The sequence below is a fragment of the Hibiscus syriacus genome, unplaced genomic scaffold (assembly GCF_006381635.1).
Source record: "Hibiscus syriacus cultivar Baekdansim isolate YM2019G1 unplaced genomic scaffold, ASM638163v2 tig00112980_pilon, whole genome shotgun sequence".
Taxonomy (NCBI): domain Eukaryota; kingdom Viridiplantae; phylum Streptophyta; class Magnoliopsida; order Malvales; family Malvaceae; genus Hibiscus; species Hibiscus syriacus.
In genome coordinates, this window is record NW_024063430.1 from 1 (window position 1) to 21,301 (window position 21,301).

Consider the following 21,301-nt stretch of genomic DNA (forward strand, 5'->3'; position numbering starts at 1 on the left):
AAATTGTTGGAATACCGAAATTTACCCTCGAATTAGTGAAGAATTTGAGAAAGTTACATTCAATTATCTCCCTCGAAGAAAATCAAATGGCAGATGCTTTGGCTACATAGCTGCTATGTTTCAGGCAACTCAGAAGGTTGATATGATGCCAATCAAAATGCAAGTATATGAAATTCCTGCACATTGTTATAGTGTGAAGAAGAGGTAGATGGTAAACCATGGTATCATGATATCCTGCAATATATCAAAAATCAAGTTATCCACCAATGCATCAGAAATTGATAAAAGAACCTTAAGAAGAATCGCTGCTGGATATTTTCTTGATGGCGAGATTATGTATAGAAGAAGCAATGATCAATGCTGTTGAGATGTTTAAATACCAGTGAAGCCCGAAATGTCATTGAAGAAGTACACAGTGGAATGTGGAACACATGCAAATGGTCTTTCCATGGCCAGAAAAATAATGAGATATGGATACTATTGGCTACTATGTACACAGATTGCATTGATTACGCAGGAAATGTCATAAATGCCAGATATATGCAGACAAGATTCATGTACCCCCATCTCCTTTACATGTAATGACAGCACCCTGCCATTTCTATGTGGGGAATAGATGTCATTGGGGCAATCACACCAAAGCATCAAATGGACATTGTTTCTTTGTGGCAATTGATTATTTTACCAAATGGTTGAAGCTGCTTCATATACCAATATTAAGAGATCCACAGTCTGCAAGTTCATAAAGAAGAGATAGTTTGCCGGTATGGTCTACCAGAAAGGATTATTACAGACAATGCTCTGAACTTGAACAACAAGATGATGACCGAACTTTGTGCACAGTTTAAGATCAAACATGCAAATTCAGTGGCATATCGTCCAAAGATGAATGGGGCAGTTGAAGCAGCAATAAGAACATCAAGAGAATCATTACGAAGACTACTGAAACTTACAAGATTGGCATGAGAAGTTACCTTTTGCTCTATACGCATACCGAACTACTGTTCGAAATCTACTGGGGCAACGCCTTTTTCTTTAGTCTACGGGATGGAAGCAGTCTTACCAATTGAAGTTGAGATTCCATCGCTCCGAATATTGAGAGAAATAAAATTGGATGAATCTGAATGGATCCAAGCTAGAGTTGATCAATTGAACCTTATTGAGGAGAAAAGATTGAAAGCTATTTGCCATGGACAGATGTATCAGAAACGGATGATGAAGTCTCATGACAAAAAAGTACATCCAAGAGAATTCCAAGAGGTGATCTAGTACTAAAAAAGATCTTGCCTATACATAAAGATTTCCGTGGGAAATGGATGCCTAATGGGAAGGACCATACGTTGTGAAAAAGGCCTTTTCCGGAGGAGCGTTGATCTTGGCAGAAATGGATGGAAAAATTCTGAAAAATCCAATAAACTCGGATTCTGTCAAGAAATATTATGCTTGAAGAAAAAAAAAAAAAAAAAAAAGAGAAAAAAAAAAAAAAAAAAAAAAAAAGAAGAAGAAGAAAAGAAAAAAGGGGTCAAGGTGAAAACCCGCAAAGGGCATCTTGTAACCAAAGGAAGGATTTGAGTTGAAAACCTGAAAAGGCGGCTCAAATGCAGGTTGATATTAGGCATCTGGCAATTGAACTCTCTTAAAATTTTGATGGTTTGGAAGAAGATTCACATCTACAAGCATTTTGACAACGATTGAGATCTTCCAGACAAAGGCTTACATCATTACTCTAAGTTGTACCAACTTGATTAATTTAGAAATACTTATGCTCATAATTTGTTGAGACATTTGAATTTTTATCATTATTATGTTTGCCATAAATTTGAATACAATTCTATTTATTTCAAGTTCAATTTATTTGAGATTTAATTTAATTTTGGAAATTCAATAAATTCTTTTCTACTGAATTAACATAATTTTGAAATAATTTAAAGATTTCTGAATATCACTTTATGTTAATACTTTTAAATACATGGAATACAAAGTAGGCAAATCATCACTATCTTAAAGCCATGAACATCAAGATTGTTACAAGTGGTGCTACCGACAAAGAGGTCGAATCCGCCAATTCTACTCATCAATTGCTCCAACCGATCATCATTCAGTTCTTGCACATCTGTTTTCAGAGATATAATAAAACAGTAGAAGATGATCTTTGCAATATTGATTCCAGCAAAAAGAAACAAGACATTGATATCACTAGGAAACATGTTTCTATACAGATCTTTGTATATGGTTTTTAAGGAAACCTAGAAGCATTTCCACCTCATCAGGTTCAAGTGGAGTAACTTTATTCCTTCCAACCCATACTAGATTCCATTTTCAGCACTCATCAAGAACATACTTCTGGACACTCGAAGGTGGCTCATTGTCATAAGCTTCAGAAGCCTTACAGACCCTTTCTGTCAATTCGGCACTTCCTGAACATGTTTATAAACAATTCAACCTTTTATATGTGCTCAATAGCATCTTCTGGAAGTGTTCTTTGAGTTATCTGATCTGGTTAGAAGAACATAGCATCTTCTGGAAGTGTTCTTTGAGTTATCTGATCTGGTTAGAAGAACATAGCATCTTCTGGAAGTGTTCTTTGAGTTATCTGATCTGATTAGACAGAATAGCATCTTCTGGAAGTGTTCTTTGAGTTATCTGATCTGGTTAGACAGAACATAGCATCTTCTGGAAGTGTTCTTTGAGTTATCTGATCTGGTTGGAAAGAACATAGCATCTTATGGAAGTGTTCTTTGAGTTATCTGATCTGGTTGGAAAGAACATAGCATCTTCTGGAAGTGTTCTTTGAGTTATCTGATCTGGTTGGAAAAAACATAGCATCTTCTGGAAGTGTTCTTTGAGTTATCTGATCTGATTAGACAGAATAGCATCTTCTGGAAGTGTTCTTTGAGTTATCTGATCTGGTTTGGCAGAACCAATCATTGAAATTAGAAGATGAATTTGCCAATAGCATCTTCTGGAAGTGTTCTTTGAGTTATCTGATCTGATTAGACAGAATAGCATCTTCTGGAAGTGTTCTTTGAGTTATCTGATCTGATTAGACAGAATAGCATCTTCTGGAAGTGTTCTTTGAGTTATCTGATCTGGTTTGGTAAGAACTACAGAACCAATCATTAGAATTAAAAGATGAACTACATGATCGTCTTCATTAAGAAGTTTCTTTTTAAGCTTCTTTTGCTTATTCCTTTCCCAAAAATCATAGCACGAGTTTCGCCTTTGCTTGTAACTAGGATTATCACATGATGGCTTCCCACCTTTTTCCGGAGGAAAGCTATTTGAAGTTTCAACTTCTGAGAATCACAAATTTGTCAAGAATAACATTTTATCAGAATCAGAATTCAGGATTTCTCGGTATTAGAAGAACTATTAATATCTGTGAAATCATCCTGAAAGGTTACTTCATAATCAGATGAGTTGTTATCAGAATCAACATGTTGTCTGAATGCAAGCTTTTCAAAAGCCTATACTATTGAGTTTTATTCTCAAGAGGTTTTGTGATATTATATCTACATCTACATTTGTCAAAGATGATAGATTCTCTGATTCTAAGAAGAAAGATCTATTGGGTTTTTACAATTGAAGGAATACTCAATTCACCAATCTGAAATCAAACAACTTAACATTCATGCATCATATTTAGACATTTGCAAAAATAGATGCATTTTCATTCTTTTTTATTCTTGTTGAAATTTTAACAGGAATTTCAAAGATTTTAGCAAAGATGAATCCATCATTTGGTGGATCAACATTTCCAGAGAAAGAGTTCATAATGAGAAGAACTCGTCATCTGAAGAAGGAAGAAGAAGTTCATAATGAGAAGAACTTGTTCAACCTTTTGTTTGAATTCATCGCCAGATGGATCATCATTTCCAGAGAAAGAGTTCATAATGAGAAGAACTCATCTGAAGAAGGAAGAAGAAGTTCATAATGAGAAGAACTTGTTCAACCTTTTGTTTGAATTCATCGCCAGATGGATCATCATTTCCAGAGAAAGAGTTCATAATGAGAAGAACTCATCTGAAGAAGGAAGAAGAAGTTCATAATGAGAAGAACTTGTTCAACCTTTTGCTTGAATTCATCACTTGATGGATCAACATTTCCAGAGAAAGAGTTCATAATGAGAAGAACTCGTCATCTGAAGAAGGAAGAAGAAGTTCATAATGAGAAGAACTTGTTCAACCTTTTGCTTGAATTCATCGCCAAATGGATCATCATTTCCAGAGAAAGAGTTCATAATGAGAAGAACTCGTCATCTGAAGAAGGAAGAAGAAGTTCATAATGAGAAGAACTTGTTCAATCTTTTGCTTGAATTCATCATTTGATGGAACATCATCCCCAGCAGAAAGTTCATAATGAGAAGAACTCATCTGAAGAAAAAGAAGAATTTATTCAATATCTTCATTACAATCAAGTGAAGCCAAATGGATAAAAAATTTTATTATCTTTTCATCTTTGCCCTATTCTTGTTAACACAATAATGAGCAAAGAGGGGCAGCTGAAGATATTAATTTTTTATCCATATCATTATTATTAATATTATTATTATTATTATTATTATTATTAGTATTTATTATTATTATTAATATTATATATTATTTAATAAATAATTACAACTGGACCGGCCCAGTTACAAGCCAACTAGAACCGGTCCAGCCAACCAGAAACCCTAAACAATTAGTAAGGTTTCAGCTAGGGTTTCTAAACCCTAGCCACACGCCAGCCGCCTCTGATGCTTCCAGATCCCAGCCGCCGCCTCACTGCCAAGTGGTCCAATGGCCCACTGCCGACGCCTCCGCCGCTGCCACGTCCCGAATGAAGGCTCCAGAAGATCAACGACGGCCGTCCACGCCAAGGCTACGGGGTGAGTCACCACTGGTAGTCCGGTGACTCACCAAAGCCCTCTCTTCGGACCGGTCCGATGACCGCACCGGTGGTGGCTATAAAAGCCACCACCCACCTGCAAGACAAAAGGAGGAGACAGAACGAGACACAGAAACAAAAAAAAAAAAAAAGAGAAATAGAACCGAAAAAAAAACAGAGAAAACAACAGCTACCAACGATCCCAGTCCACCACAACAGAGCAAAAACAAAAGGAAAAAGGAAGAAAAGAAACTTACCGAGGGAACCGTTGATCATCGGAGCCTTTTTGGAGCCATCGGAAAGTCAAAGGTCGAAGGTATAAACTTTAGATCTACGCATTTCAGTAGTATTTTAGGCTAAAAAACCTACGGATCTAGCTTTAGGGAAAACCAGGCTTTAATTTAGGGTGGGATTTATAATTTCCGGCCACCGGATATGGTGGCCGGCGGTGGTTTTGACGGTGGCCCACGGTGGCCGACTGATAACCAGCTTCCCTCCGATGAGGGAAGCTAGAGAGAAGGAAGAGAGAAAGCTTCTTCTCTCGTTTTTGAGAGAAGAAGAAGAAGAAAGAAATGAGATGCTGGCCCTTCGGGCCAGCTATGAATGGGCTTAAATAGCCCTCCCCAAACGACGCCGTTTTGGGGAGGGATCTGTCCGTAATTAATAAAAAGATTAACCTCTTCCGTCATCCCTTTAGTTTGTAATCTTTACCTTTTAGTCACTGAATCAAATTTTTGATTCTTTTAATTTGGTCTCTACATTTTATTTATTTATATTTTAGCCATTAACCGTATTAATAATATATTTAAGATAAATTTCATATTTAGTCCTTTAATTTTGATAAATAATATTTTAATCCCGAGTATATATTTTTAATTTATTTTAATATGATATTCGAATTTTATATAGTTTTAAATTAGTCACTAAATTAATAAAATATGAAAATAACATGTTTAAACCCTATAATTTTGAATTAGGTTTTTTTTAATTTTAATTTTTACTATAATTTAGTCACTAATTTTAAATATTTTCATTTATTTTACCACTTTTAAATATATTGTTCTAATTGTATTTTTATTGTTTTAATTGTTTATATATTTAAATAATTTTACTATTATTATATAGTCATAAATATATATAATGAATAATAAATCATATTTTTTTTTAATAAATTATTTTTTATATATCGAAGAAAAGGACAGTCTTAATACAACTGGATGTCCTATTCTGATGTTTTAAAATTAAACAATAGTATTTAAATTAATATTTATCAAAGAAAAGAGCTGTCTTAAGGCACCTAGAAGTTCTTTTCTGATATTTTTAAATAAATAAATATTTTTTTTATATAATTTTGAAATAATAGAATAATAAATTAAATATATTTTTGATTTTTTTTAAATTTTAATAATAGAGACAATTTATAATTAAAAAGTACCAATTTTGGGCGTTGTAGGGGTGCTAATCCTTCCCTAAACGTAACCGACCACGAACCCCTTTTTATTATTAAAAAGAACAAATTTTTGGTTATAAAACGCAGATCAGTTCATCTTTTAAATATGGTTTTCTTAAAAACTATTTTAAAAGAAAATTTTTAGGTATTCGACCTACCTGATCCAAAAGGTCGATGGCGACTCACAAATTATTTTCAAAATTATTTATTAACATTAATTTCCCCACCATAAATTAATATTTCGTGCCCGGACGAAAAACGGTTACGACAATCCCTAACTACAAGCACTGAAAATTGAAATTCTTAACTTCACATTTCGTAGAATTAGCTATTCAGTTCAACTAACTTCCCAGCATCAAAATCTTATATTAAATTCAAGGCAAACACACAAGAAATGACAAGAATACTGGAGGCGGCAATAAACTAACAAATAAAATTTCTTGAAGTTGTAAAGTTTAACAAATCAATACATCCCAAATACGAAAAATCAAGCATTAAGCACACTATCCCCAGCTAAAAAAGGGGGGTCAACGAACGTAGTCGAATCAGAAGCTCTTAAACGATCCAAGAAGAACAGGAAAGAAATCGACGGTACAATCGAACACTTAGAAACTCCTAAAAAAAGGAGAGATTTTTGGAATAAGGTTATTACCAGCAACTTCGACCACAACTTCAAGGATTGATTTGGAGGCTAAGATTCTTTAATCCAAATCCAATTATTTTCTAATACGAAATGATTAAATTTGATAAATTAGGGATTGGGAAAAGGTGAGAAGAAAAGAGGCGAGGCGGCCTCTTACGTGTTTCGAGCCAGCTTATATAGGGAAGGCAGCTGACGTGGACAACCTCCGTACACTATTCTTTTAAGTCGGCGCCGTTCAGCATTCGATGGAAGATGACATATCAGCACGCGTTCTTACCTTATGGACTTCTTTTATATATGGTAAACTAATTGTTTAGTACTTAGTTCATAAATTTTTTAAAATCATTTTATTTCATTTTAGTAACTGCAGTTAAAAGTTTAATAATATATAAATCATTAATTTTTTAATTATTTTAATATATAAACTTTTAATTTTTTTAAAAAATTTAATATTAAAATTTGAATGGATACTAAACTAAAAGAAATAAAGTTTTTAATGATGGTGTACTAAGCTGAAACAAAAATTAAATTTTTGATATAATTTTGAAAAAATTACAAGTTTAGATACTAAAACAGACCAAGATTAATAATTTAGATACTAAACGTATAATTTACCCTTATATATATATATATTACATCCACGTCACTAATATTTGAAAATTTGCGCTAAAATTATTATAATTATCTATTTTCTATAAAATGTTACTGAATTATTAATTTTCATTAATGGACTATTACATGTTTTTATAACTTAATTATAATCTTAATCCTAAGTAGAATAATAAAGAAAATTTTAGAGGAAAAAAACTTCTAAATAGGTCTATAACCTATGATTTAAGAAAATATGAACGGTTTAACTACCTGATTAAATATATTTGTCCGGATTCTTACATTACATCAATTTGATTTTAAAGTTAGGAATAAAAAAATTATAAATATTTAAAAAACGTAAAAGATTAGTTGTTAAAAAATTTTAGAGAAAAAAAAACTTCTAAATAGGTCTCAACGGGTATGACTATTTTTATATATGACTAGGGGTGCTTATTGAGTGAGTCGATCGTATGTTAGACAATGTTCGATTCGCACTCGTTAAAAATATTTGTTGCTCGACTCAACTAGTTGTTCATTAAGCTCGTTAAAATTGTGGTCATTAAAAAAATTTACTGCTTAACTCGACTCGTTGCTTGTTAAGCTCGACTCATTGCTCATTAAGATTTCTAAAAAAATTACCTTATTTTTTTAACTAAAAATAAAATTTACTAATACTGTACGAGGATATTAAGGTTTACTATTTTATTATTTATTAAAAAATAATATATAAGTTAACTTATTATTTTTGTATATTTTAAATTAAAATAATATATGTTAAATTAAAATAATATATGTTTAAGTTTAAATAATAAAAGAAATTTACCTTTCGACCATTGTAAATTAAATATATTATTTAATTTAAATATTAGTAAGATAATTACTCTTTAAATATGCTAATTTAAAAAAATATTTGTTGTCTTTTTAACTTTGAATATTAAAGATAATTATATATTTTTGTATATTTTAAATTAAAATAATATTTGTTTAATTTGATTAATAAAAGAGTTTTATCTTTTGAATATTTCAAATTAAAAAATATTGTTATCTGTTTAATGTTGAATATTAAAATATATTTAGTTGGATTAAATCTCTCTTGAAAATCCCCTATAAATAGTAAACAAATATGTTAAGTTAAACACAATATCTCACAACTCAGTTTTTCAAGAACTTCTCTTATAAAAAAAAATTTATGTTCCTTAGTTTTTTCAATGATAGTCGAAATCAATGATTGTTCATGATCTGTACAAATATGCTACTGTAGCCGATCATTATTTGTTGTATCATGGGACATAAATTTGTATCATGGGAGATAAATGAAAAACGAACTCGAGCACTAAAGAATGATCGAAAATCTGTTTTAAGGAAACTGTATAGCGATAGGCCTCAACTGATTTCGATCGATAAATCAAAATAAAAAGAATATTTTATTTCCATTTTTTTTTTACATCTAATAAGTTTAACCTTTTTGATTTAGTTTATTTTCTCATGATTGATTTTGTCTCAAATTATTTTTTTAGATGACAATCTTAAGATAAGAGTAAACTCGTTCATTCTCTTTATCACTTTGTACTTTTTATATTCTATAATGATATTTATTCATTATTAATTTTTTTCTATCGTTCTAGGATTAATGTACGCGTATTTTCTAACAGCCTTTACCAATCCCCTCTGCTCCCTGGACTCCCCGATGATCTTGGCATTGCTTGCCTAATACGAGTCCCGGGATTTGAGCACAGAAAGCTCCGCCTGGTCTGCAAAACATGGTATAGACTTTTGTCCGGTAACTTCTTTTATTCTCTCCGTAAGAGCCTTGGGATTGCAGAAGAATTTCTTGGCAGAAGAATGGATATATATTATTAAAAGAGATCGAGACAGAAAATTTTCTTGGCATGCCTTTGATCCCGTATACCAGCTCTGGCAACCCCTCACTCCTGTCACCAAGTAACATTCCGAAGCCCTTAGCTTTGGATGTGCTGTCCTCAGTGGTTGTCACCTTTATCTGTTTGGTGGTAAGGATCCCTTAAAGAAAGATATGCGACGAGTCGTATTTTACAGTGCCAGGACAAACAAATGGCACCGTGCCCCAGATATGCTTCGTCGAAGACATTTCTCTGGTTCGTGTGTTATAAACAATTGCTTGTATGTTGCTGGTGGAGAGAATGAAGGGGTGCATCGGTCGTTGAGGTCTGCTGAGGTATTTGATCCCAACAAGAATAGGTGGTCTTATATTTCAGATATGAGCACGGCAATGGTGCCCTTCATTGGGGTTGTAAATGAGGGGAAATGGTTCTTGCAGGGGATTGGATCTCACCAACAGGTGATGAGTGAGGTCTACCAACCCGAACCGATAGCTGGTACCATGTCTATAACGTAATGGTTGCAGGCTGGCGGAACCCGCGTACTTTAAACGGTCATCTCTATGCTTTGGAATACAAGGATGGCTTAAGCTAAGGGTTTAACCCGCGTACTGATTCTTGGAGTAAGCATATCGACAGTAGGAAACATTTGGGGAATTCTCGAGCTTTGGAAGTAGCGGCTCTCGTTCCTCTTAACGGGAAACCCTGCATCATTCGGAACAATATGAGCGTATCTCTGGTTGATGTTTCGAAATCCGATGATCTGAGGGACTGTGGAGACTAGGGCCTCTCTAAAGTCACAACCCCAAATAAGATACAAATATGAAACTTTATTGATAAATAGCATTGTAGTTGCAATTCATGTAAAAGGAAAAGCCTACAAGACTAGGGCTTCCTGGAAGAAGAAAAAAACAACCACCAAAATGAAGGTTGTTATGGCAGATGAGATTTACTCATTGCCACCAGCCAAAAAAGCCCCATCAATCTGAAGCCACCCAAACATAGAACTGCACAAAACAAAGTCATACAGACACCCAAACATAGAATTCTCCGTGAACCGAGGCTACGAAAATGCCTCCGGTGGACGGGGGCTCGAACATTACATCAGACTTTCCCGTGTCAAGAAAGCCTGCAAAAAATGGGATGGACAGGCCATCCGAAAAACAAGCCAAGGTACCCAGGAAAACACCAAGCCATAGAGCAATGAGCATGACCGGTTTGTTGGACCAAAAAACCTGTGCTGAATGATAATATTAGAAAAGGATGTCACATCTCCACAAGCTCTCTACAAGGAGCTCAACAGTTCCACTACTGATTGAATTGCAGTGCTGGAGATTCAACCCCAAGAGGGTCTTGCCTAATCTTTTCAGGAATGGGATGCTTTTGTTCGACACTCCGGAGCAACCTGAGAAAGAAAGTACTTGCAAAATTAGTTGTTCTGCATGGGACAAGGCGGCAACACCAGCATCGGTGATTGCACACCTTGACACATCCAGATCACCGAGGAAGACACAATTGTCTGCAACTGCCACCAAACTTGCATCGGTAATCCTCCTGCAACCATCGAGATTGAGCAACTCGAGGGTACCTCCATGTAGCCTGGCCAAGGCCAGAACTACCTCGTCGGTCAAATTTAAGCAGTCGCTCAGATTCACCTTCACAAGTCCTGCTACACAAGACTCGAGAAGAGGTAGAAGACCAGCATCTGTGATGCCATAAAGCCCACTCAAATCTACATGCTGAAGCTGAGGGCACAATTTTCCCACCATAGCCAGGCTGGAAGTCCCGAAGCCTGTGCAGTTCCTTATCGACAAGGATTTAAGGGAACTGCAAGGGGAGGACAAAGGAGCTTCCAAGGACACATCCTTAATTCCCATGCACTTCACTAGGGCCAGAGATTTCAATCCACAGTTTGAGAGGGCACCAATAATCCCAAATTGTGTGACCTTGTTGCATTCCTCCAATAGCAGGCCCTCAAGAGAACCTGCAAACTTGGCAAAAGCCAGCAACCCATGATCAGAAACAAAGCAACACCTGCGAAGGCTCATCTGCTTAAGGTTCGAGCATCCCTTTGCCATGGCTTCAAGACTCACATCTGTTACCCCCAAGCAAGAAGTAATCATCAAAGAGACCAACTTTTGCAGACCCTTAGCATTCCCCATGACCCAAAATCCCTTCTCGCTCACATTTCGTAGACCACCGAGCATTAGATTTGTCACGGACTTTCCATAATGCCCGATCACAGCAAGAGAAAAATCTGTGATGTTCAACCCCTGAAGCTTCACCTTTGAAAGGATAGAATGTTCTGGTGAAAACAGACTCGAAACTCCGTTATCCCCAACAAGTGGGCAGTCCTTGATAGAAATGGACTGCAGCTTGAGGCAAAGCTTTCCGATAGCTTGGAGGCCCTCATTACCAATCTTTGGGCAAGATTCGATGCTCAAAGCGGTCAAATTAGGGCAGTGCTCTGCAATTGCAGTCAAACCCTTGTTTGTAATAGAAGAGCACTGACAAAGGTCAAGCTTCTCCAACAAATGGCATTCATTAGCTATTTCAGACAAACCCTCGTCTCCAACACGCGGGACATTCCACAAAGAAAGCGCCTTCAGAGAAGGGCAACAACGGGCAACAGCGGATAGCCCGAAATCAGTTACTCCACGGTAAGAGGTACTTCCCCTAATCGAAAGCTTTCCAAGACCACCATGACCGCTCGTTCCAACAGCGACCGCAGCAAGCCTCGTGTCAGTTGCTTTCTTCGCTTCCAAGGACCTTGTAAGATACCCATCACTTTCATCAGACAAGATCATCTCAACATCGTCAGAAACTGAAACGATATTCTCCTTGACGACCTTCGATGACTCGTACTCGCTCCTACGAATACCGGTCAAGAGCATAAGCCAGTGCTTCGAAACACAAGCACAGGAGCTCCTTTCTTTGCCCCCAGAAAGGCGTTTGAAGATCTCAAAAAGACATTCATCAGGCAGGACGTTGATTGATGGTTGATTATTCTGCTCAAACTCGGTTTCCCCAAAGAGAAAAGGGGCAGTAATTCGAGCTCTCTTACGAGAAGGGCAATAGAGATCCACTTGGGAACTGATCGAACATGATCTACCCGAGTCTCTGGAATTTGTATAAAAGGCCCCCCCAACACAGAAATCATCATCACCTGAAATTCCAATAAGCTAAAACAATCCCAAGTATATTTCCAAACAGTGTAAGCAGAAATCAGACATGTTCTCACAACAATATCTTTTTCTTCATCTCAAGAACAATCAATCATACAGGAAATTCATAAAATTTCATTCTTCTTTTTCTACAAATTTTAAAAGCTTTCATCTTTGATGCAAACCTCAAGAATCTAAATTACAATCCTCACAAGTGATGAAAACTTGGTTCCTAAATCATTTATCTTTAATTTCTTGTTCAAAGCTAAAACCAGCTAAAACAAACCACACCATGGCTTAAAAACAGAACCTTGGGTATCAACTAGTGATCTCCATATCTAGAAACTCAAAGCCAATAAATACGAATAGAAAAGAAGCTTACCGGTGTAATTAACAAGAGCAGGCATGGTTGAATCCCAAAACGCAACACCCAGCAAGAGAAAACGCTAGAAAAACGCAGGCCAAGTATAGACCTTGAAAGCTTGAATTGTATCAGAAGAATGAATTCTTAAACCCCACTAAAGTAGGGCAAAAAAAAGGAAGAAGAAGAAGATTGAAAGAGAATAAGTTTCTGTGTTTAGCTGAAGAAAAAAACAGGACACGAGTGGTATTTATTTGGCTGAAAGAATAAGAAGAAGATGTCAGTGTGACGAAATTTCCAAAATTTTTATTATTTTAATTTTATGTCTTTTGTTTCAGATTCATTAACTGACAACCCTCGCTACATGCAATGCATCTTTCCTGGGAACTTTTCTTTTCTCGGCCAACCGTACATTGTATTATATTAAAATTTAGTATATAATATTATAAAATATTTTCAAGGATAAAGTTTTGGTTAATTCCTGAATTTCACTTTTTTTTCTCACATTAATCCATAAATTTCTGGGTAAACTACACGGGTGACCTCTAAACTATAGTCAAAAATCATTTTTGACCACTAATGTTTCAATTTGATCAAACATACCATCCAACTATTGAAATACTTCAATCAAGTCACATGTCGTTAACAGTTAATGGAACAGGTGACGTGGCAGTTAAAAACATTTTGGTATAATTATACAATTGGTCCACATTACTTATATATTCTTTCAATTTGGTCCTCATTTTAATAAATTAAAATCATGACACATGTCATCATTCGATTGGAGGACTAAATCTATAAATTAAAAATAAATTTAAATAAATTAGTCTTCCAATCGACTGATGACATGTATCATTATTTTAATTTATTAAAATGAGGACCAAATTGAAGAATATATATAAGCAACATGGATCAATTATGTAATTATACCAAAATGTTTTTAACTACCATATCACAGGTTTCGTTAACCGTTAATGGTAGGTGGCTTGATTGAAATATTTTAATAGTTTGATGGTTTGTTTCATCAAATTGAAACATCGATGGTCAAAATGATTTTTGACTATAATTTAATAGTCAATCGTGTAATTTACCCTAAATTTTCTCATCTCTTATTGAATTTATTTGTTTCACTCTCGCCTTTAAACTAAATAAAAATAAAAATTAAAAGGGTAAAGTACACGAGGATCCCTGACTATAGGATATTACTTTATTAAATCTCTTGACTATTAAAAGTTGCAAAATGGTCCTTTGAAAGTTACTTTGTTAAGTCCCTCGCTTATCAAAAGTTACAAAATTGTCACTCGACTATTCATTATGTTTCAAGCTCGTCATTTTCCATAAAAAAATTAACAATTATCTGACCTGGATGTTAACACGTTGACTGAGATATGATAGTCGTTTGAGATTATAATATAAAATTTTATTACATCTTAGTCAGTAGAATAACGTGTAACTCAGATTGTCATCAATTTTTTAACAAAAAATAATGAGTTTGGAACATAATGAATAGTCGATAGACCATTATGTACTTTTATTAGTCAAGTGACTCAACAAAGGCAACTCCCTATAGTCAGATAACCATTTTATAACTTTTAATATTCTAAGGACTTAACAAAATAATATCTTATAATCAGAGACTATTTATGTACATTACCCAAATAAAAATAACTTATTTTAATTAATAAATAAATGAATTAACTAACTAAAAATTAACAGAAGGACCAATCACGAAATCTATATTTTCTTGTAAAGTTTATTCAACTTTGCTTGCCTTTGAAATAAAGAAATCGCTAACGTTGTCTCTTAATTAACATTAAATTGAATTTTGGACGGTGTATAAAGTAATTATTTTTAGGCCTAGCATGCAAGATTCTAGGGTTTCCCTTATCATTTGAAATAATAATATAGTTCTCTTAATTATAATTTTTATTTTAAATTAATTTATAAATTTAAAAGGTTTTTGTATTAATTTTTAGTTTTTAAATTAATATTTATATTTTAAAATATTTTTATATCAATCCTTATTAGAGCTAATAAAGATATATTTTAAAGGTGATGATAGTTGAAATTATGATACTCTAAAAGAATTTAAGGACATTTAGAAATAGATAGTTTTTTTTAGAAGATCACGTGTTGAATTTTAGAGGCTTCAAAAATATATTAATTTAAAAAAAGAATGATATAAATCCAATTTCCAAGACTTTTAAAAAAATTCAAGAGTTAACTAAACATTAATGAAACTATCAACATTGAATGTATCGATAGTTTGAGGATTGATAAATAATGTTTTAAAATTTAGGGTCTAATTTAGAATGAGGTTATACTTTGAGGACCAATATAGATTAAAAAAATGGTAGTTTGATTGTTAATTAATGATGAACAAGTTGGACAAGTGGGTGATTTTATTATCTTTAATTATTGTATGACTAATAATGGGGCTGCTCTCTACCATTTGATAAATGCAAGCAAATGCGAATCAAACTTATCAAGAAAATTTTAGTATTAGCATCTAGCTTTTCGACTTTGATTAAAATTTGGTAGGTTAATCTACACTGTTGATCATTAAACTTTAGGGAAAAATACGTATTTAGTATCTAAATTATCAGTTTTGATTTATTTTAATACTTGATTTTTTTTTTATTAATTTGGAGTAAGTACAAGGGGTAAGTACAAGACAATATATGTTTATTGATAACCTTCAACCTTTTGACATTAAACGCTCACACCCCTGACATCTATGGTGCTCGAACCCAAGTCATCAAGGAATAACAACGATTCCTTTACCGCAGAGGCCACTTGGGTCACAACTAAACTTTTATTTTTTTTAAATCATACCTAATGTTTAATTATTTTGTTTCGTTTTAGTAACCCGCCGTTAAAAACTTAACGCATTTTGTACCTAAACTATCAATTTTGGTATGTTTTATTACCTAAACTTTCATTTTTTTCAAAATTTTGCGTTAAATTTTGAAAATGGATACTAAAATGAAACAAAAATTAAACTTTAGGTATAATTTTGAAAAAAATAAATGTTTATGTATTAAAACGAACTAAAACTAATAGTTTAGGTACTAAACGTATAATTTATCCTAAATTTTAAGTTTTGTATTGATTTTATAATTGAAATTTAAAACACTCTTGTATAAATATTAAACTTTGGTTTTGGATTTAAGTGAGACGTTGAGTTGTTAAATCATTAAATTCCTGACGAGGTGATCATCATTTTCGTGTTGTTTTGATAAAAAATTATCAATTCTTTCGATCGTCTGATCATCTCTATCCACCGGTCATCATCAACAATAAGATTAACATCAAAATATTCATATTTTACTTCTTTTCCTTATGCTTAGAATGTTTTTTCACGAAACCACCTCAAAATAAATGAAGATCCATCCAAATGTTCAGTATTCTAATGTTCTGTTCTCCTCTAACGATCGTCTAATGAGAGTGAGCTCGAAATATTTTTTTCGCATGTCGAAAGAATGTCTCTCTTTTAAACAAACAACCTCAAATCTCTCCATTTCGGAAAAAGTGTTCAAACCCTAAAAGTTCCAGCTTATGCTGCCACAAAATTGGACAACATCAATTTAGGACTACTCTTGCAGCTGAATTTTATCAACGGTCCAAATTGTCGAACATTGAACTCACCCAAGAATGGATAAAAATTAATAATTCAAAATTGTAAGAGTGGGCCATGGTTGTTGTGTTGACGTGGGACAAAACAAAACAAAAATAAATAAATAAAATTGGCAATTTGCGGAAGAGGGGGGCCCATTTAGAGAAAATGCGAGTGCTTTTGGGTTCTCTTGTCTTGGACAAAATGAAAAAGGATGTACATTGAATTTGAATACCCTTTTCTCTTTAATTTAATTACGTCGGTCCATCCTATCGTCGGAAAATCAATGTAAAACCCGATTTTTTTTTAAAAGGGATTTCTTGAAATAAGTCAAAATCTTTAAGGGTAAAGTACATAAATAGTATCTTGACTATAGGTACTATTTTATTAAATCTATTGGTTATTAAAAGTTGTAAATTGGTCTCTTTATTATAGAATGTTGTTTTATCAAGTCCATCGACAATTAAAAGTTACAAAATTGTTATATGACTATTCATTATGTTCCAAATTCGTCATTCTCCTTTAAAAATTAACGTTTGTCTAAGCTGAATGTTAGCATGATGATTGAGATATGATAGTCGTTTGAGATTCTATGATTAGATTTTGTCATATTATAGCCAAGAAGTTAATATTCAGCTCAGAATTCTATCAATTTTTTCTAATGAAAATGGACGAGTTTGAAACATAAATGAATAGTCGAGTGACCATTTTATAACTTTTAATAGTCGAGGGACCATTTGTATACTTTACCCAATCTTTAAAGTAAAATTGTTTTAATTTAAGTACAAAATAAATCAATTATGTTTTGCGAATTAAGTAATAGAACGTTATATCATTTTAATATCATAAATAAATAAATAATACAAAAAGTATATTTTTATTTAAAAATGATTTAATTTGATATATAATCATAAACATTATATAAGTTTTTTTATATATAAAAACAAGTATTCTTTTTATGGACTTACAAAGTACAAAAAGGCAACGGCAGCACTCAATTTTCCTCGTTTTTTCTATGAGCATATAGATGGATAAACACGGCGCCAGTTGGTGATATGGATGACGGCTGACGCGTCTCTTTATTTATTGGGTAAAGTTTACTAGAGGTTCATGTCTTATATTCAAACCATCTTTTTACCTATTAAGTTTTCAAATGTTACAAAATACTCATTAAATTTATTATCAAACTATTATCAAATAATCTTAAAATTTATCATTATTTTATAAATGCAATAATAATTTGACAAAAATGCATCATAGGTCCCTATTCTTTTAAAAGAAAATCAATATAACCCTCATATTATTTTATTCCTTAGTATGACTCTCCAACTCAAAAAATAAACCCAATATGACCTTTTAAACTATATTTTTCATCTTTCACCTTTACATTATCGATGTGACAATTCACTAAACTGACGTAATGATCAACAGTGTTGACGTGACAATCCATAGTAGTTGATAACGTGATGGATAACATTACAAATAGACCAACACTATAATGGTGAACTTCCACACCTGTACTATAACGTCAACAACGGAAAAAAGTTGATCAAAGGACCACATTGAGTTTGTATTTTGAGTTAGTTGGCCACATTGAGAGAGAAAATAATACAAGAGTCGTATTGATTTTTTTTCAAAAGTATAGACATCTTATTCCTTTTTACCTAATAATTTTGCAACATAAATAAATTTATTAACTAAAAAATCATTTCAACATGATTTAGTGATCATTTACATGCTTTACCATTAAGTAAATGTTATAAGCCCAAATTCCAACACAGCTAATCCAATCAGCCAACCTATGTGGACACTTGATTTTGGACAGAAATCAAAGGATGGAGAGAGATGCATGCACGGCCCTGAAGTTGAAGCAAAAGAAATAAAAATGCTTGAATTTGAATACAAATCTGTGGACATGCATATTGTTTGTCTTAAAAGTTTAATATTCTTCGACTTTACTAGGTATAAAGATGTTGGTAAATCACATATTACCAACCACGTTTCTCAATCATACTAATGAATAAAATAAAACATGAATGCATTGTGGTCAAGTGAACCTGTTGAAGAAACACCTATGCAATCAGTCTAAATTTAAAAATAAATAATAAAATAAAGTTTTTTTTAAAAAAATACTTTATTAGTTGAGAAATTATTTATCTGTGTTCCAACAGCTATTTTAGGAATGCAACAAAATAACAAACACGGTTCCAAATGTATCATCGCCATTCAATATAGGTGTAATTGAAAAAAAAATCATCGAACCCTATCACCTGCTGAATCGGTTGAAGATCGACTCGACGACTGTAATATATCCACTTCTTGTGGTTCCCCTAATTACCACGTTTGAATATGAGAGATGCCAGGTTAGCTCTCCACCCAATAATCAACGACGATGGTGGTTGTGTTTTGGGAAGAAGGGAAGCTAGTCCCTGACGCATGCTGTAACCGGGAACGATTGGATGATTGACATTTGTCTCTGCCATCCTGGAAAAATGTTCCACAAGCACATTACCAAATCACCAAAGCATTGCTCAACTCAAAAGAGTCCATTTTTCTGATAAAAACTCACTAAACAAACGTGCGTGCAGACTAGGAAAGGAGCCGAGGTATAGAAGTATGAAAGTGTATCATCACGGGCATCGTACATCAATAATACAAATTGGTGTGACAGAAGGAAAGGGAACAAGGTATAGAATAAGTATGAAAAGTAACTAAATCTTCAAATAAGAGTGAAGAAATGAAGAGATCTAGAACTGGAATCAAAGACTTCCACAACTTCTAGTTTTATGACATGAAAGCAGGTAATGGAGACAAAAACAAAAAACGATTACTGACTAGAACTTACGATTAACCCTAACGATTTTTGAAGAGTTTTTATTGCAGTAAATAATGTGTAAAAGCATAAAATCAGTCATCATGGTAGGCATACTACTGCAAGTCCTCAACTGTAATGCAAGGGAGCTAAATCCATATGCAGTCAAGATTACAGCAAAAAAATTGTGTTTTAAAAGAGTTGGCACGGGGAAAATCATCAGCTAGAGAAGCAGGCTAGAAATTCTCTAAGCACCAAAAATCTGGTGCAATCAAAGATTCAGTATGATTGAAGATGCCACTTGAACCTCTCTAACTGTAAAGAGATTAATAAAGGAAAAACTTTTCTCTGCTGTCTTCTCCAAATGTCAACGCCCCGCAGTTAACTTAATAAGAAGCTAAAGATCAACTAACCGGCGTAAAGATAAAGGTAGTCAACCCTACCTTCTTCCAAAACAAAGAAGCATCAGTTCCCTTAGGTGTTCTTAAAACAAAGAAATAACATGTACTTAGCATAGTACTCAGGACATATTTTGGACAGGATGATCAAGGAAATGCATGCGGCTCAGAGTGCATGTGATTAGAAGAAAAATTGTCTGGTAAAAGCATGTACCAGTACTTAATTAAGGATAATGAAATCATATTTAAAGAAAAAAAAAAGTAAATTATGCGTATTTGTTCTTTGTAAATTTTATCAAAAGCAACCCTTATCACTATCAACATGATGGCAGTCGGCAAGTGAAAAACACCAGCAACCATATTCAGATAATAAATAACATAATTGCCTGAACATTTCAAAGTATCTATAGAATAGTTGCCATAATGGGTCCGAACTAAGCTGCCAATAAATTCATAAGGGAAATAAGGTAACAAAAACAAACAAAAGACAAAGCAACCGTAAAGAGAGATAGCCATACGTGGGAGGCACCGTCCCTTCAGAAGCAAATGTGGAAAGGCCTTGTCGTTGCTTGTGTTTAGGGTTGGAAGTGCATAGTACATATACTCGTCCGCGGCGCTTAACGGTTCTGCAGAACTCGCACATCTTTTTCACTGATGATCGCACCTTCATACTTAACACTGCATAATCCAAATATCATCAAACAAGCCAAATCATATATAACAATAACATAATTCAAATACGAACATAGCTGGCGCAATTGCAGATATCGCGGTCATAAAATAACGGTTTCTGACGACACCGCTACCGTTCTATTGCGGTCGCGTACAGCTATTTAAATCCGTATAACTATAAGTAAGAAATGAATCAATGAAGCATAAATTAGCAATTGCACAATAACTTTTTTGCAAGAAATTCAATTTCAGCCTCGAGAAAAAAGTATGAATTACTTTTTCACAAATCAAACGAAAATGAAAGACCCTTTACAGGTTAAATCGAACAAAAAAATGTAACAGAGTGATGCAGAGGCAGAGAGCAGGTAACACAAACCGAGCAATAACTCAAAATCCAATGGCTCAAGTAGAAACCAATCTTCAAGTTAAGTTTGGGGTTTCAGAAATTACCTTATCTAGTTTCTTGATCCGCCCGAAACTTGAAAAACAAGAGAGCAGTGGCGAGAGGCTTGTCTAGCGGCGGTGATGTGCGAAGAAGGACGAGACTTGTGGTGGGCCGGCAATTTTTAAAAGAGAATGGTTTCAACCCTTGTGCAACATTGGGTTCGAATCCCGCATTTAAAAATAGACGAAATTGGGCCCAAAGGTTCGGCCTACAATGAGTATTTGTAGTATTCAATGTGTATTATTATTTTCAACTATAATGAGGAACCTTCAAAATTTATAAAATTTTAAAATATATATTTCAAACACATGCATGGATGAAAACCGGGATAGAAGATGGGTACAATTTTATGGATTTCACATTGTATCTGCATTAATAGGGGCGAGGATGGATACGAGTTTAGTGGGTAGTGAACGAGTATAGATAT

At 33.7% G+C, this 21,301-nt stretch overlaps 2 protein-coding genes and 1 pseudogene across 4 annotated transcripts; 1 reads left to right on the forward strand and 2 right to left on the reverse strand.

Moving 5' to 3' along the window:
- The first annotated feature begins 8,832 nt into the window (after positions 1-8,832).
- LOC120184917 lies at positions 8,833-10,190 on the forward strand (annotated as a pseudogene).
- A 163-nt stretch (positions 10,191-10,353) lies between these two features.
- Positions 10,354-13,172, reverse strand: LOC120184937 (EIN3-binding F-box protein 1-like). 2 transcript variants are annotated; one of them, XM_039189282.1, is made up of 2 exons: positions 12,953-13,172; positions 10,354-12,572 (listed from the first exon to the last, which is right to left on the reverse strand). In XM_039189282.1, the coding sequence occupies exons 1-2, from the start codon at positions 12,975-12,977 to the stop codon at positions 10,660-10,662; spliced, it is 1,938 nt and encodes a 645-aa protein (XP_039045213.1). In that variant the 5' UTR covers positions 12,978-13,172; the 3' UTR covers positions 10,354-10,659. The 2 variants fall into 2 exon arrangements, with proteins under 2 accessions (XP_039045213.1, XP_039045212.1); XM_039189281.1 differs by having other exon boundaries at positions 10,355-12,577; positions 12,958-13,172.
- Positions 13,173-18,662: 5,490 nt separating this feature from the next.
- Positions 18,663-20,977, reverse strand: LOC120184930. 2 transcript variants are annotated; one of them, XM_039189274.1, is made up of 3 exons: positions 20,880-20,977; positions 20,276-20,435; positions 18,663-19,031 (listed from the first exon to the last, which is right to left on the reverse strand). In XM_039189274.1, the coding sequence occupies exons 2-3, from the start codon at positions 20,425-20,427 to the stop codon at positions 18,878-18,880; spliced, it is 306 nt and encodes a 101-aa protein (XP_039045205.1). In that variant the 5' UTR covers positions 20,428-20,435; positions 20,880-20,977; the 3' UTR covers positions 18,663-18,877. The 2 variants fall into 2 exon arrangements, with proteins under 2 accessions (XP_039045205.1, XP_039045206.1); XM_039189275.1 differs by lacking the exon at positions 20,880-20,977 and adding an exon at positions 20,806-20,860.
- Positions 20,978-21,301: the final 324 nt, after the last annotated feature.